General features: G+C 38.2%; 1 protein-coding gene across 1 annotated transcript in view; it reads right to left on the minus strand.

Moving 5' to 3' along the window:
• PEPD (peptidase D) overlaps window positions 1-12,093 on the minus strand; it is a 217,489-nt gene that overhangs the window by 71,795 nt on the left and 133,601 nt on the right. Inside the window, exon 11 of the mRNA XM_048870777.2 lies at window positions 6,569-6,646. Within this exon, the coding sequence (XP_048726734.1) occupies window positions 6,569-6,646 (78 nt within the window). The remainder of the gene's footprint in view (window positions 1-6,568; window positions 6,647-12,093) is intronic.

Below are 12,093 nucleotides of genomic sequence, written 5' to 3' on the forward strand. Positions count from 1 at the left end.
TCAGGTTTCAGAATTTAAGTACTAAATAAAGCTGTGATTATTTTACTGACATCATTGTGTGAACGTACTAGCTCAATGATGGCAGCAAAGGGGTGTGATGGGACAGTAGCCCTCTTCACAAAAGATATTGTAGCACTTTCTAATACTTTCATTGGAATCAGTGAACTAATAACTGAAAATATTAAAAAATGCTAAAATAAAAGCAAAAATATCACCTGAAACTCCAACATCCTCCCATTTAAACTTTTACAGTTAATTTTATTGTATAAATAATATATAGCTCCAGAGTGAATACAAGGCTAACATTTTCTCTCACAGGTCTGCTGCACTTCATAAGTAGTTCATGCCGGGCTCTCATTATTTATGACTTCATTTGAGTCCCCCTAATGAATTACATCCTTGGATTTGCTTTAGGGCTGGCTAGAATCCTTTATGTATTTCTCTTCAGTCGTCTTTTCGACAATCAGGCCCAGTCTTGCAGACTTCATGCACAGAAAACACCAACTGACTTCACTGTGAGTTAAGTGTATATAACAGATTCACAGGATTCTATTTATCAAAGTGCATGGAACTCAGATAGTGAGCATTACAAATGCATATAGGGGGAGATCATACCACTAAGAATAAAGATCACTTCTGTGTTAATAGTGTGAACTACAGGGATACATCCAAAACTTTTTTAAAGAAAATAAAGCAATTAAGTAGACTCTGATTATCTTCAGCAAGAATATATAAACCAATCCTAAAAATGTTATCAAATGCTTAAGGCTGCCAAAAATAGCTAACTTACTAAATGCCACATTTTCTTTGGGGCACATTTATTAACAATAAAAAGACAGAAACATGCACCTTAAAATACAGACATAAAACAGTGTCCAGCAACAGCAGCCATATTCTCTTTTTTGTGGCATCTGGGTTCAAATGTATTTTCAAGTATTTAAAAAAAATTAAATTTGGATTTCACATATGAAGTCTTTATGTTAGGATTATAGGAATCATTTCCTAATTATCAAAGGTTGCAGGAACCCTGCTGATCAATTTCAATAAATCAATGAATTTATAAAATTCCCTCATCAATCTGGCAGTAACAGTACTGGCAGTAACAGTAATCAACAAAAATATATTGTACTAAGCACCAACCTAGCAAACTGAATATAATGAACTCAAATGATTCTACTGGATACATCTCAGAGTCAAAATATAAAAGTACACATTATAGATTTAGCATCAACAAGGTTTGTCAAGCTCAAGTTACCATCTGGGACTGTTCCCATGCTACACAGTTGCAGAGCCAGATGCCTATCTACTTCCTAGGGTAGAAGGGAGAGGGGATGTTTTGAGGACAATGAAGGGGGAGAGGAGCCCAATGTGGGAAACTGACATCTTGCCTGATGCTCCCAGAAGGCAAAGCAGGAGTCAGACTCCATCCAGTTCAACTACCCTATGCTCAAGGGACAGATAGCTCCAAACCAAAAGAATGTCATTTCCCCACATTGTGACACTCCATTGCTTTACAAATGTCCCCTTGCTGCCCTCAAAGCATCCTTTCCCCCACCCCCATCCACTACACCCTAGTCTTCTTTCTATTGCCAGCCTCCCTCTCATCCCATAACTGTCCTGTGGCTCCGTGTCCCACATGGCAGCATTGGTAGGACTGGGTCAGAAGACACCAGAGAACTGGAACTGTGTCACCCTTGTACAGAGTGGTGCGTTCTCAGTCTTTCTAGCCCAAATGTCTCCCCTCTTTAACTTGAAACATAGTTACAGCATGGCTCCAGGAACAGTCATTATCGTATGACAAAATAAATGCTGCAATACTTCGGCATAATGTAGCAAATTTCAGCCTTAAACTCATTTTCTATCCATGCTGTTGTGGGTTTAAGATGACTGAAGAAAATCAGTGTTTTGGCTTTACTTGACTTATGTTATTGGAGCGGGCTGCATTTGTAATACATTGATTTGATAATATTTTCAGGTATAAAGATTTTGTTTAAATGCAATTTCAAATCAAACTACTGCATGTAGGCTTGTGATCAACACACGTGTAGTGAGCATGCTGATTCATTTGCATGACATTTTTGACTGCATAAATAATATATATTTGCTTTATGAAAACAGCTTTTTTGTGGACCATATTGATTTACTTGTTCACTATGTGGATGTTAATTTAAAACATATTAACTTGTATATGGAACACTGGTTTATGATAATAGTGATATTTATAGTTAATTAAATGTACTGGGTTATAAATGAATTGAGCATTGGTCTATAAAGTATATAGATTCTCCTAATACGGTGCATTGATTTTTGTGTATGACACCTCATACGCTTTGTGCTAGGCTGCTACAGTGCCTGAGAGGTTTGATACACCTAAAAACATAGGCCTCACTATTAGAGATTGAGGAATCCTTTTTACAGTCCATCAGAGGGTAGCTGGCCCTCTGAAGGAGTCAGGGGCCCAGCCTACCTCTGACTGGCTTCAAAAGAGGTAATGAGGCAACTCAGGTTCACTTGGGATTAGTTAACTCACTGAGTAACTGGAATGCAGCTAAGGTACCTGAGCATGATAAAAAGATAAGGGCCTCAGTTAGACAAGGGCTCCCCGAGGAGAAAGGAAAATCCAGAGGAGGGGAGCTCTCAGGGAACATGAACTAGGCAAAAGCGCTCCAGGCACAGAGGCATAGTAGGGGAACAAGTAGAGGAAAGCCTGCAGAGCCCTCCAGGCAACGGAGAAGCTTGAGGCCTTACAGCAGAAGGAGGTGGTGCTGGAATCTAGAGACTTTAGGGGACTTTCAAGTTTTATCTAGGCTCTGAGGCAAAAGCCTTTGAACCAACATACAAGTGTTCCTTTCAGAAGGCTTTATTAAAGGGAGATATACTGCTGTAAAGCAGAGTGTTTGGCTTCTCCTTGACCAGGCTCTTTAAGAAACCTCATTGAGGGGGAAAACTGAGGCAGACCACAGAAGTGCAATACTCGGCCATAGGAGAGTGCTCACTAGGTGCCTCTACTACATGGCCCTTGTCTTGCATGGAGATCTTCTAGCACAGACCCTGCATGGCTTCTGATGCATTATTGGAGGTCTGCATCAATTCTGCATTGATTTCTTACAGAACCCACAAACACATTAAAGGTAGACGAATTTTCATAACTTGGTATTGTAAATCAGGGGATTCTAAATTGGCAACATTTTGGAAAGGAAGAGTACAAAGAGGAGTAACAGGAATTTTCTGAGGAAAAAAGTTACACCACAAATAACTTTGCATGTGATTTCCTTAGAGGTAATACTGATGATGTAACAGATTTAAGAAACGGAGCAGGCACTTAATGATTTCTTCAAAATTCAGGTTTTTCAGTATCCAGATGGTTTACGGACTTGCACGTTTATTGCAATGTACTGTTTAATATGTAATATTTATAACATATGCAGAATTCCACTTGAATCAACTGAAAAAAACTGGGGAAAAAAGTATAAAATTCAATTGAAGAATATTTCATAGAAATCATTGTATTCCTACCAAAGTCTTCCTTCAGATCCTGTATGATTAATTTAACAAGTTATGTATCAATATGCTGGCAGGAGCAGAAATAACCTTTCACTACCTCTGCCTTCATCTAACCAGGCAGAGAGATCTAATTTTTTTTCTTAACCTTATGTGTTGTACTGTAGGATTCCCAATCTTTTCCAACAGAGGGCTCCCAGCAGCCATTACAAAATGTATGGGGAGTCAAATATCAGAACTTATAGGTATGTTAAAATACAAACATTTACGTGTAACAATATATATAGGATTTTCATAATTGGATTTCTAGCATTTTCAGCGTGCCAGCCCAAAACAAAATTAGAGCTGTTGCTAAATCGGTTGCTCATTAACACCTAAACAAATGAGTATTTCAAGATGAAAACTTAAAAATTTGATAGAATATCCAGAGAAGAACAGTGAAGTTTCCTGTTGGTAAATAAGCTGCACTGTGCTACAGCAAGGTAGCTCAAGATTTTAAAAAGTGCTGCCTACAAAACTGCTCTAGAGAGAGTTTAAAAATACTTCTACACAATTTTGTTAAATTTCATACCGTGATTATGAAAGAGATCAGATTTCTATGCTAGTGTTCTGTTAGTTCTTTTCCGCATTACAAATAGATTAAACAGTACAGAGATAACAAAAGTACAGCATGCCAGCACTAGGGATTGAAATCCTCTAGCCACGTAGCAGGTACAACATGAGCAGCAATAGAGCAAGACCACAGTCACTGGACCAGCAGTAAGTCTCAATCCTCCTTTGGGCTCTGTTTGGACTATGAAAAATGGTTAACATTTACTAGGAAAACCTGATATAAATTTGACCTTTTTCCTACTTGTAGCTAGATTTTGGTAGTCAAGTTGCAGCCCAGCCTTCTGTCTACGTGACAACACGACTAGTTAAAATTGAGCTAAAGATGCTACCCTACATCTACATTAAGAAAAAGGCTGATTTGAAGCCAGGCTTAGCTAGCATATAGTAGCTAAACCCAGCCTAAACTCAACCAACTTTACCTAGTCAAGACAAAGACTTAGCAGAATCACTCTGGTGAGAGGATAATTGAAGATCCATGCTAATCCTTGTTCTCTTTGTTGAGACTGCTATAAAGGATGCCAACTGTGATATGGGGTAACATTCGCAAAAGTGCCTAAATCTCACTTTAAAAAGTGACAGGCACTTAGGATCCTAAGTTTCACTGAAAGTCAGTAGCTCTGAAGCTCATAAATCCCTTAGACACTTTTGAAAATCTCCCCTTGGACTTTTGTTCACTAGGAAGCTGATCCAAAGTCCACTGAAGTGTATGGAAGTCTTTCCACAGATTTCAATGGACTTTTACATCAGGCCCTAGGAAGGTCTTTTTGCAGTCCAGCACACAGCCACAGATGACGGTCAAGGCTTTAGGTCATAAATAAGTGGACTGTATTCATAACATTGGCATAAGAAGCCACCTAATAACATTTCCCCCACTCTTTAAAAACACTTTTGGTTAAATTATAAATCCATGACATCATAATACATTATGGAAACACTTCTTGTTCCCTCAGTAACCACTTTATGGATTCCCTGAAAGCTGCACGCTGACATTTGGAAAATCTTGATATAACTCATTAGCCACTATTGTATCATGTTCATATATCTTACTTAATCCTATTAGCCACTATGATATGATAAACTTCTTATAGTATACTATATACTCTAATACAAAATGGTGACAAACCACAACAATAAAGCAGTAATAAATGGTGACAAACCAGAATAATAGAGTAGAACATTGGATGGCTTTCAGTAAACTATTCACACCAAACAAGAATAACAGACAACATACTACTATGCAAAATTTTAAAACGTTTAATAAAGACATTACCTACCTAGTTCAATCTGCTGCATCTGCAGAAGCACCTGTGTCATTAGCCAGAGGCATATTTGTGTGTCTATAATTCAATTTCAGAGTAGCAGCCGTGTTAGTCTGTATTCACAAAAAGAAAAGGAGTACTTGTGGCACCTTAGAGACTAACCAATTTATTTGAGCATAAGCTTACGTTCCCCCCCAGACGCTCTTGTTAAACCCTGGATTTGTGCTGGAAGTGGCCCACCTTGATTATCATGCACATTGTAAGGAGAGTGGTCACTTTAGATAAGCTATTACCAGCAGGAGAGTGGGTTTGTGGGGGGGGGGGGTTGTGAGAAAACCTGGATTTGTGCTGGAAATGGCCCAACTTGATTATCATACACACTGTAAAGAGAGTGGTCACTTTGGATGGGCTATTACCAGCAGGAGAGTGAGTTTGTGTGTGGGAGGGGGCGGAGGGTGAGAAAACCTGGATTTGTGCTGGAAATGGCCCAACTTGATTATCATACACATTGTAAGGAGAGTGATCATTTTAGATAAGCTATTACCAGCAGGAGAGTGGGGTTGGGGGAGGTATTTTTTTCACGCTTTGTGTGTATAAAAAGATCTTCTACACTTTCCACAGTATGCATCCGATGAAGTGAGCTGTAGCTCACGAAAGCTTATGCTCAAATAAATTGGTTAGTCTCTAAGGTGCCACAAGTACTCCTTTTCTTTTTGTGAATACAGACTAACATGGCTGTTACTCTGAAACTTGTTTAACTAGCAACCACAAACAATAATAGATGTGGACCTGAACTAAAGGACCCAGATTCAAGCACCTCCTTTGAAGTTACAAATACAAACCTGGATCTAGATTTTGCAGTTGGCCTTTATCTCTATAATGCACTCAATCAAAACCCTGGACCGAATTACCCATGAAACTAAGTATTTGAAATCTGGGTCCTTCCTTCTCACCCCACCCCCCATTGGAGACATAGGTGCCCAGAACCTCCGAAGAGAAAAAAACAAACGGGTCAAGTTTGGCTCCCAAAAAGCCATGTCACCCAAAGTTGTACACCACTTTTAAAAATGTGGACCCTAATCCTTAGGTGGCCATCTTTTTACCGCTCAATTTAAGACTAAAGGAACTCAGATACAAAGCTGAGACTGTTTCTTTTTAAAGCTGCCTAAGAAACACTAAACAATCCTTTAACTTACCACAAGTCTCCATCTTCAATTGTCTTGTCATTTGGGGCTCCAGCATGTCCATAGTGCAAAACAGAGGAGTTGTTGCCACTGACATTGAAAAATAAAATACACAGAATTAACATACAAAACAATTAAAAACACAAGGAGAAAGAAAACCATAAAGTGTAAAATAGTTTTCTTAAAAATACCACCAGGATATTTTAAGGCCCAATATCATGCAACCTGCTGAGGCTGACATAGAACTGGCTCCAGAAACAGTGTCATAACCGCCTGCTTTGTATCCCCTTTGACTGAGCACAGAAGATATTGGCATAGCTGAAAATCTAGGTTTTAGAATGTAAGTCTTTTGTGGGAGGGAACATATTGTGTGGTGCAGCCCCATGTATGCTACAGTAGTATATATGTAACAACAGAAAAGTAATTTTCATCTAATATCCATCTACTTCCTTCGAGAATGTCCTTAATTTTTAAAATAAGAAGTTCCCCTGTTCAAGGTTAAATGTTACAGTGGTATAAAACTGAATCTTCACTTAAGATCTGGGATGTTTAATAACTCCCTAAGAGTTACTGGGGCAGGGAAAAATTCTGTGCAAGTGAGCTGTTCCAACTTACCTCTAGCATGGTTAGGTATGAGCCCTACATCCCAGATTGTTAGGGGAATATTGCCACAGTGTAAGATGTCAGCCATGATACAAAGCATAACAACTGACATATTTACTTTTTTGTGGAGTAAAAAGAGAAAGTCAGCTTTTCATTGTAAAAAATACATTTTTTATTCTTATTAACCAGACTAAGTAAACTGCTGAATCACAGGGGAAGCAAGAAGTCTCCAGAGAAGTACAGGCACTTTTCCACATTTCTGAAAACTCCATGATCCATCCAGTGACCTATTTTTGGCCACGGTGCCTTCTTTTGTCTAGTCTACTCTTATTCCTCTAGGTCTGTCAAATATCAAGTTAAAAGATAGGAGAGATCTCTAACTCTACTGATTTTCATTTTGCTATTCTCAGATAGGTGCTCTCTCATTTTTTACTTCACAGAGGCTAAAAGAATTGTTTTATAGCCAAAAATACATGTGTCAGAACAGATATACTGGTAGCATCTGTGTCACCTCTCAACTTCAGCTGTCAATATGCGACTAACCTTTTATCAAAACCTTGCTGGTTCAAATAGGATTCTCTCAATTCCGGTCAAAGGGTGGCTTAGTGTCTTGGATGTAATTCATCCTAGGCTTAACTCCAGTGAATTCAATGGAGTCACATCATGGATAAAAGTATCCCTCTAAAATATTTTTGAGGCCAGATTTTTTAGAGCTGTACACATGCAGTTAGAGAAATGAAAATACGTATGCATTATTTGCAGAGAGCTTTTACAATCAATGCATATTTAGTAGTTGTGCACAGAAATGGCCACTTGTCTAACTGATCACTTGTCCATGAAATTAACATAACTGTGTGTACATTCATAGCAACTGCATGTACAAATTCTGCATGCATGCAGTTTAAAGGTCTAGGCCCTGTTTAAAAACTTCTTTTCATTGCTAAGGATTTTCGTATTATAAGTACCAAAATCTGAGTGTTGTGGGATTGATTTATGAGGAAAGGAACTGTCAAACATTAAAAACATTACAAGGTTACAATGTCAAGCACTCAAAAGTTAAGAAATGCCAGAATTAAAATTGCTGTGCAACTTTAATTTGGCCCCCTTCTGCACATACATGGTACAATCTTTACTTACATGATCGTCCACTATTTTTTCTCCACAGGACCCCTGCCTCATTCAGTACAAAGAAGTGTTGGTGCTCACTTCATAAGCAGCTATTCAATATTTTGTTTCATCCTCATTGTTCAATGTGTGGCCATAAGCCTTATTTACTGCATATTAATCAAAGCCTGCTCTGAATACAGAATTAATAATTGCTTCATGGGCTTTTCTATGGTGAATGTCACTATAGCATTTGAGTTCTTTACAACTATTAATTTATTTTCACAACAGCTCTGTGAAATGAAAGGGTGATATTATCTCCATTCCACAAATGCAGAACTGAGGCATAGAGAAATTTAAGGTTAAAAGTATCCACTACTGTTAGGTGCCCAATTTGACACATCTAGTACCTGATTTTTCAGAGTTCTTAGCATTATACAGTATTTTATATGTTCAAGGACAGCTCCATTGAATTCAATTGCAGCTGTGAGTACTCAGCACTTCTGCAAATCAGACCCCAGGGTTTCAAATCAGGCATTCAGAAAATGAGGAACACATGCAAAAAGGGACAACGTGCAAAAAGTTTGGTTTCAGTGACTTGACTAGCATTACATACGAACTCTGTGTCAGAAGCAGAGAATCAAATTCTTCAGGGCAGCATTCAACTGTCTTAACCAGGAGACTGTCCTTTATCTTCCTGCAATCTCCTACCTCATTCACTTCATACCTTCCAACTGTAACAAATTAATTCCTCTGCCTTTCCCTACCATACGACTACCCGTTCCAGTCTCCTCTCTTGGATCCTGATCTCAATACCAGTCTCCTTTTCCAATCAATCCCAGTCTCCTGGCCCAGTCAGTTCCAGGCCCTTCTAGCCCCCACCTCCTGTCCTAGTTGTGAGTGTCTCCCCCACTCTGGCTCCTGTCTCAATCTACTCTCCCCATTCCATGGTCCACCTCTTGTCCCCTCTAAATTTGAATCAGGCAACTTCCTTCTTCATACTGCCTGGGTATCAGCAGGGGGGTAATTGAGAACGCAGGAGAGAATCTCCTTGCCTTCCATTCTGACTCCAGCACAGCTTGGAGCTGCAATGGCAGAGAAGGTCCCACTCAGTTCCAAGCTGCAGCAAGCTCAGTGTGGATGGAATCTTCGGAGTTTTCAGCTGCAAATTTCTAGCTAGTCTCTACTGAGCATGTGCAAACAGTGATTTTTCCTCAAAGGTTTACAACTTGACCAAGTCTGGGCAGATTTTCATGGGAACAGTAAAAGGCACATCCTCGACACAAAGACCACACTCCTCTGCCATATTTCAAGTCCCTGCTGCAAAGCATGGAGACACATATTTTTCCTAAGCCTTATTCTCAGACACTACTGAACCATCCTGTCTGAATTTTTTCAAAAACAGTTTGGCCAGAGACAGACATCAACCTGCAAAGTTTGGCAAAGTTATAAGCAACTGAAAACACAGTCTTATAATGGGAAGAGTCGGACAGCCTTAACAGTAGACAGTGCTACCAGCCCCACTTTCAATTACTTGGCCAAATGATGAGGAGACGGTCGAAGAAGAAAATAGCTGTACACATTTATATGAAGGTTGTAAATGCCAAGAAGAATTGTGTAGGTTGATCTAAGATGGTGTAACCAAAAATTAAAAAAATTTAAAGAACATACTGGGTCAAATAACAGCAAAAGTTCCTGATGATCTCAAACAGACTATGGAATCCTTTCCCAAGACAAGTGTTGGGAGTTCTAATTTTTAGAGGCCTGGTCCTGCACTTGTTACATTGGCAAAACTCCCATTGAAATGGGAGCTTGAGAGACGAAGGTTAGTAGGATTAATCCCTAAGATTTTATGATTCTATTCATTCTTGGTGAGTGTGGATAATTATGGGAATAAATAAAAGTGAGAAAAACATTAAATGTATATCTTCTACTATAAAGAGCCCTACAGCTGGTTAATTTCTCGTGTATGCATGGGTTGTAATGTTATCATGCAGACATGCATGAAAACAAGCCCTACAACACAGTTTGTCATTATTTTAGCTGTGTTATTTCAATAATATAATTTAAAAATATTTTTACAAAAAGTGAGGACAAAACAAGATATAAATATTGTATGAGCAGTTTTAAAAATATATATTTAACATGGCGCCTCAGGGCTTGATTCTGACATAATGTATCTGTAGATAACTAGTTTTCATATAACCATGTGATGGGATCTGCTCTGAGGATCGTGCACCTATGCAAATTGATTCTCCTAATTTATTTTACATGATAATATAAATTTATAATTTTATTATAATATATAAAATGTAAAACAGTCTCCAAAAATACATGTACTGAAAAACTACGGAGACTATGGAAATGTGTACTATGCAGAATGTTTTCAGCAACAGGTATTCCAAATCCAATGATGCTGGATTTCAGGTTATGGTTTAATTGTAGAGGTTTATAGTAAAAATCACTCCTTTATTAATGAGCACTAATTGCTATACTTTAAACCCTCTCTTTAATTTAAATGCATAGGAGCAAATATAATTTTCCTTCAACTGGAAGGACATTTCTGAGGGCTTGTCTACACAGACAATTAGTTTGCACCAAGTTGGCGTGTTAATCTACCCACACTAGTCTTCTGGGATTTCCTTTTCATTCAGCCCATGACCCACTGTCTTCTACTGCTTCTGTCAAGAGAGACAAGACACATGGCCTTCTCAGAAGTTATCAAGATCAGTGTTCCATGAACCAGAGAGGAAAAAGTGCTGTATGAGTGAAGTCATAGAAGCCTGTCCATCTGGGACCTACAGACATCACCTCCAGGAAAGTAACACCAGCCCATAGGGAGAAGTTCTAATATTTTGCCAGAAGTCAGCTCAAATATAAGGCTGCAGCTATACTTTTAGGCTGACTTCAAAGCAACTTTAAAAAATAAAGTCTGGATTTTAAATCAGATTGGCCTATGATTTGCTAGTATTAGTTACTGGTGGTATACACAATCCTTAATTTAGAAACAATTACTTTGCTTCCAGAGAGCAAAGGTGTTAAAATGGTACATGACAAATCTATATTTAAGCATCCTAAAACTTAGAGGTGCTGAGCACCTGTCACTCTACTGACTTAGTATGATGTTCAAAAGCTCTGAAAATCATGACATATATTTAAAATATTTAGACACCTTAATAGGGATCTAGATGCCTATCTTAGGCATCCAAATTTAAAAGTTTTGCCAGAGGATGTTTTGCCTCTATTTTAATTCCTTTAACAATTTTTCCAAATTGTTACTAATCTGAAGAATTGGAAAAGACCAGATAACTTGGTAAATTCATGCCACTGAGAGAATACAAACTGCAGGAGTCAGAAAAGTTCAGAACATACTGTCAGTCAGAAAGGACCATGAAAAGAGAAATGAGCAGAAGGAAGAGAAGTGGAGTGTAATAGCAGCAATTAAAAAAGAGTATAACAACAGCAGAAATTAAAAGGGGAAAACTATAGCAACAGACAATTTGAAACGAACAATTAGCAGTATATCAGGAAAACCTGAATTAAAATTAAGATACCATAAACTACAACAGCAAGCTACTTCCTCTGTGATATAGAGAGAATAATTTTAATCCAAAAGGGAGCATTAAGCAGCTTCTCTACACTTCTAGATCTGAGAGAGGCTGGAATTTATTATAATTTTTTATTATAATTAAAAGAAAGGAGCAGAGAGAGTTATTAACTCTACCAACCTGACTCAAGAGGATTTATAAAGGTCCACAGATATAAAGAGCCGTTTTACTTACCTATTCTTATATAACTAGAATCATTTGATGTGGGGAGCTAAGATAACC

The sequence above is a fragment of the Caretta caretta genome, chromosome 12, assembly GCF_965140235.1.
Source record: "Caretta caretta isolate rCarCar2 chromosome 12, rCarCar1.hap1, whole genome shotgun sequence".
Classification (NCBI taxonomy): Eukaryota; Metazoa; Chordata; order Testudines; family Cheloniidae; genus Caretta; species Caretta caretta.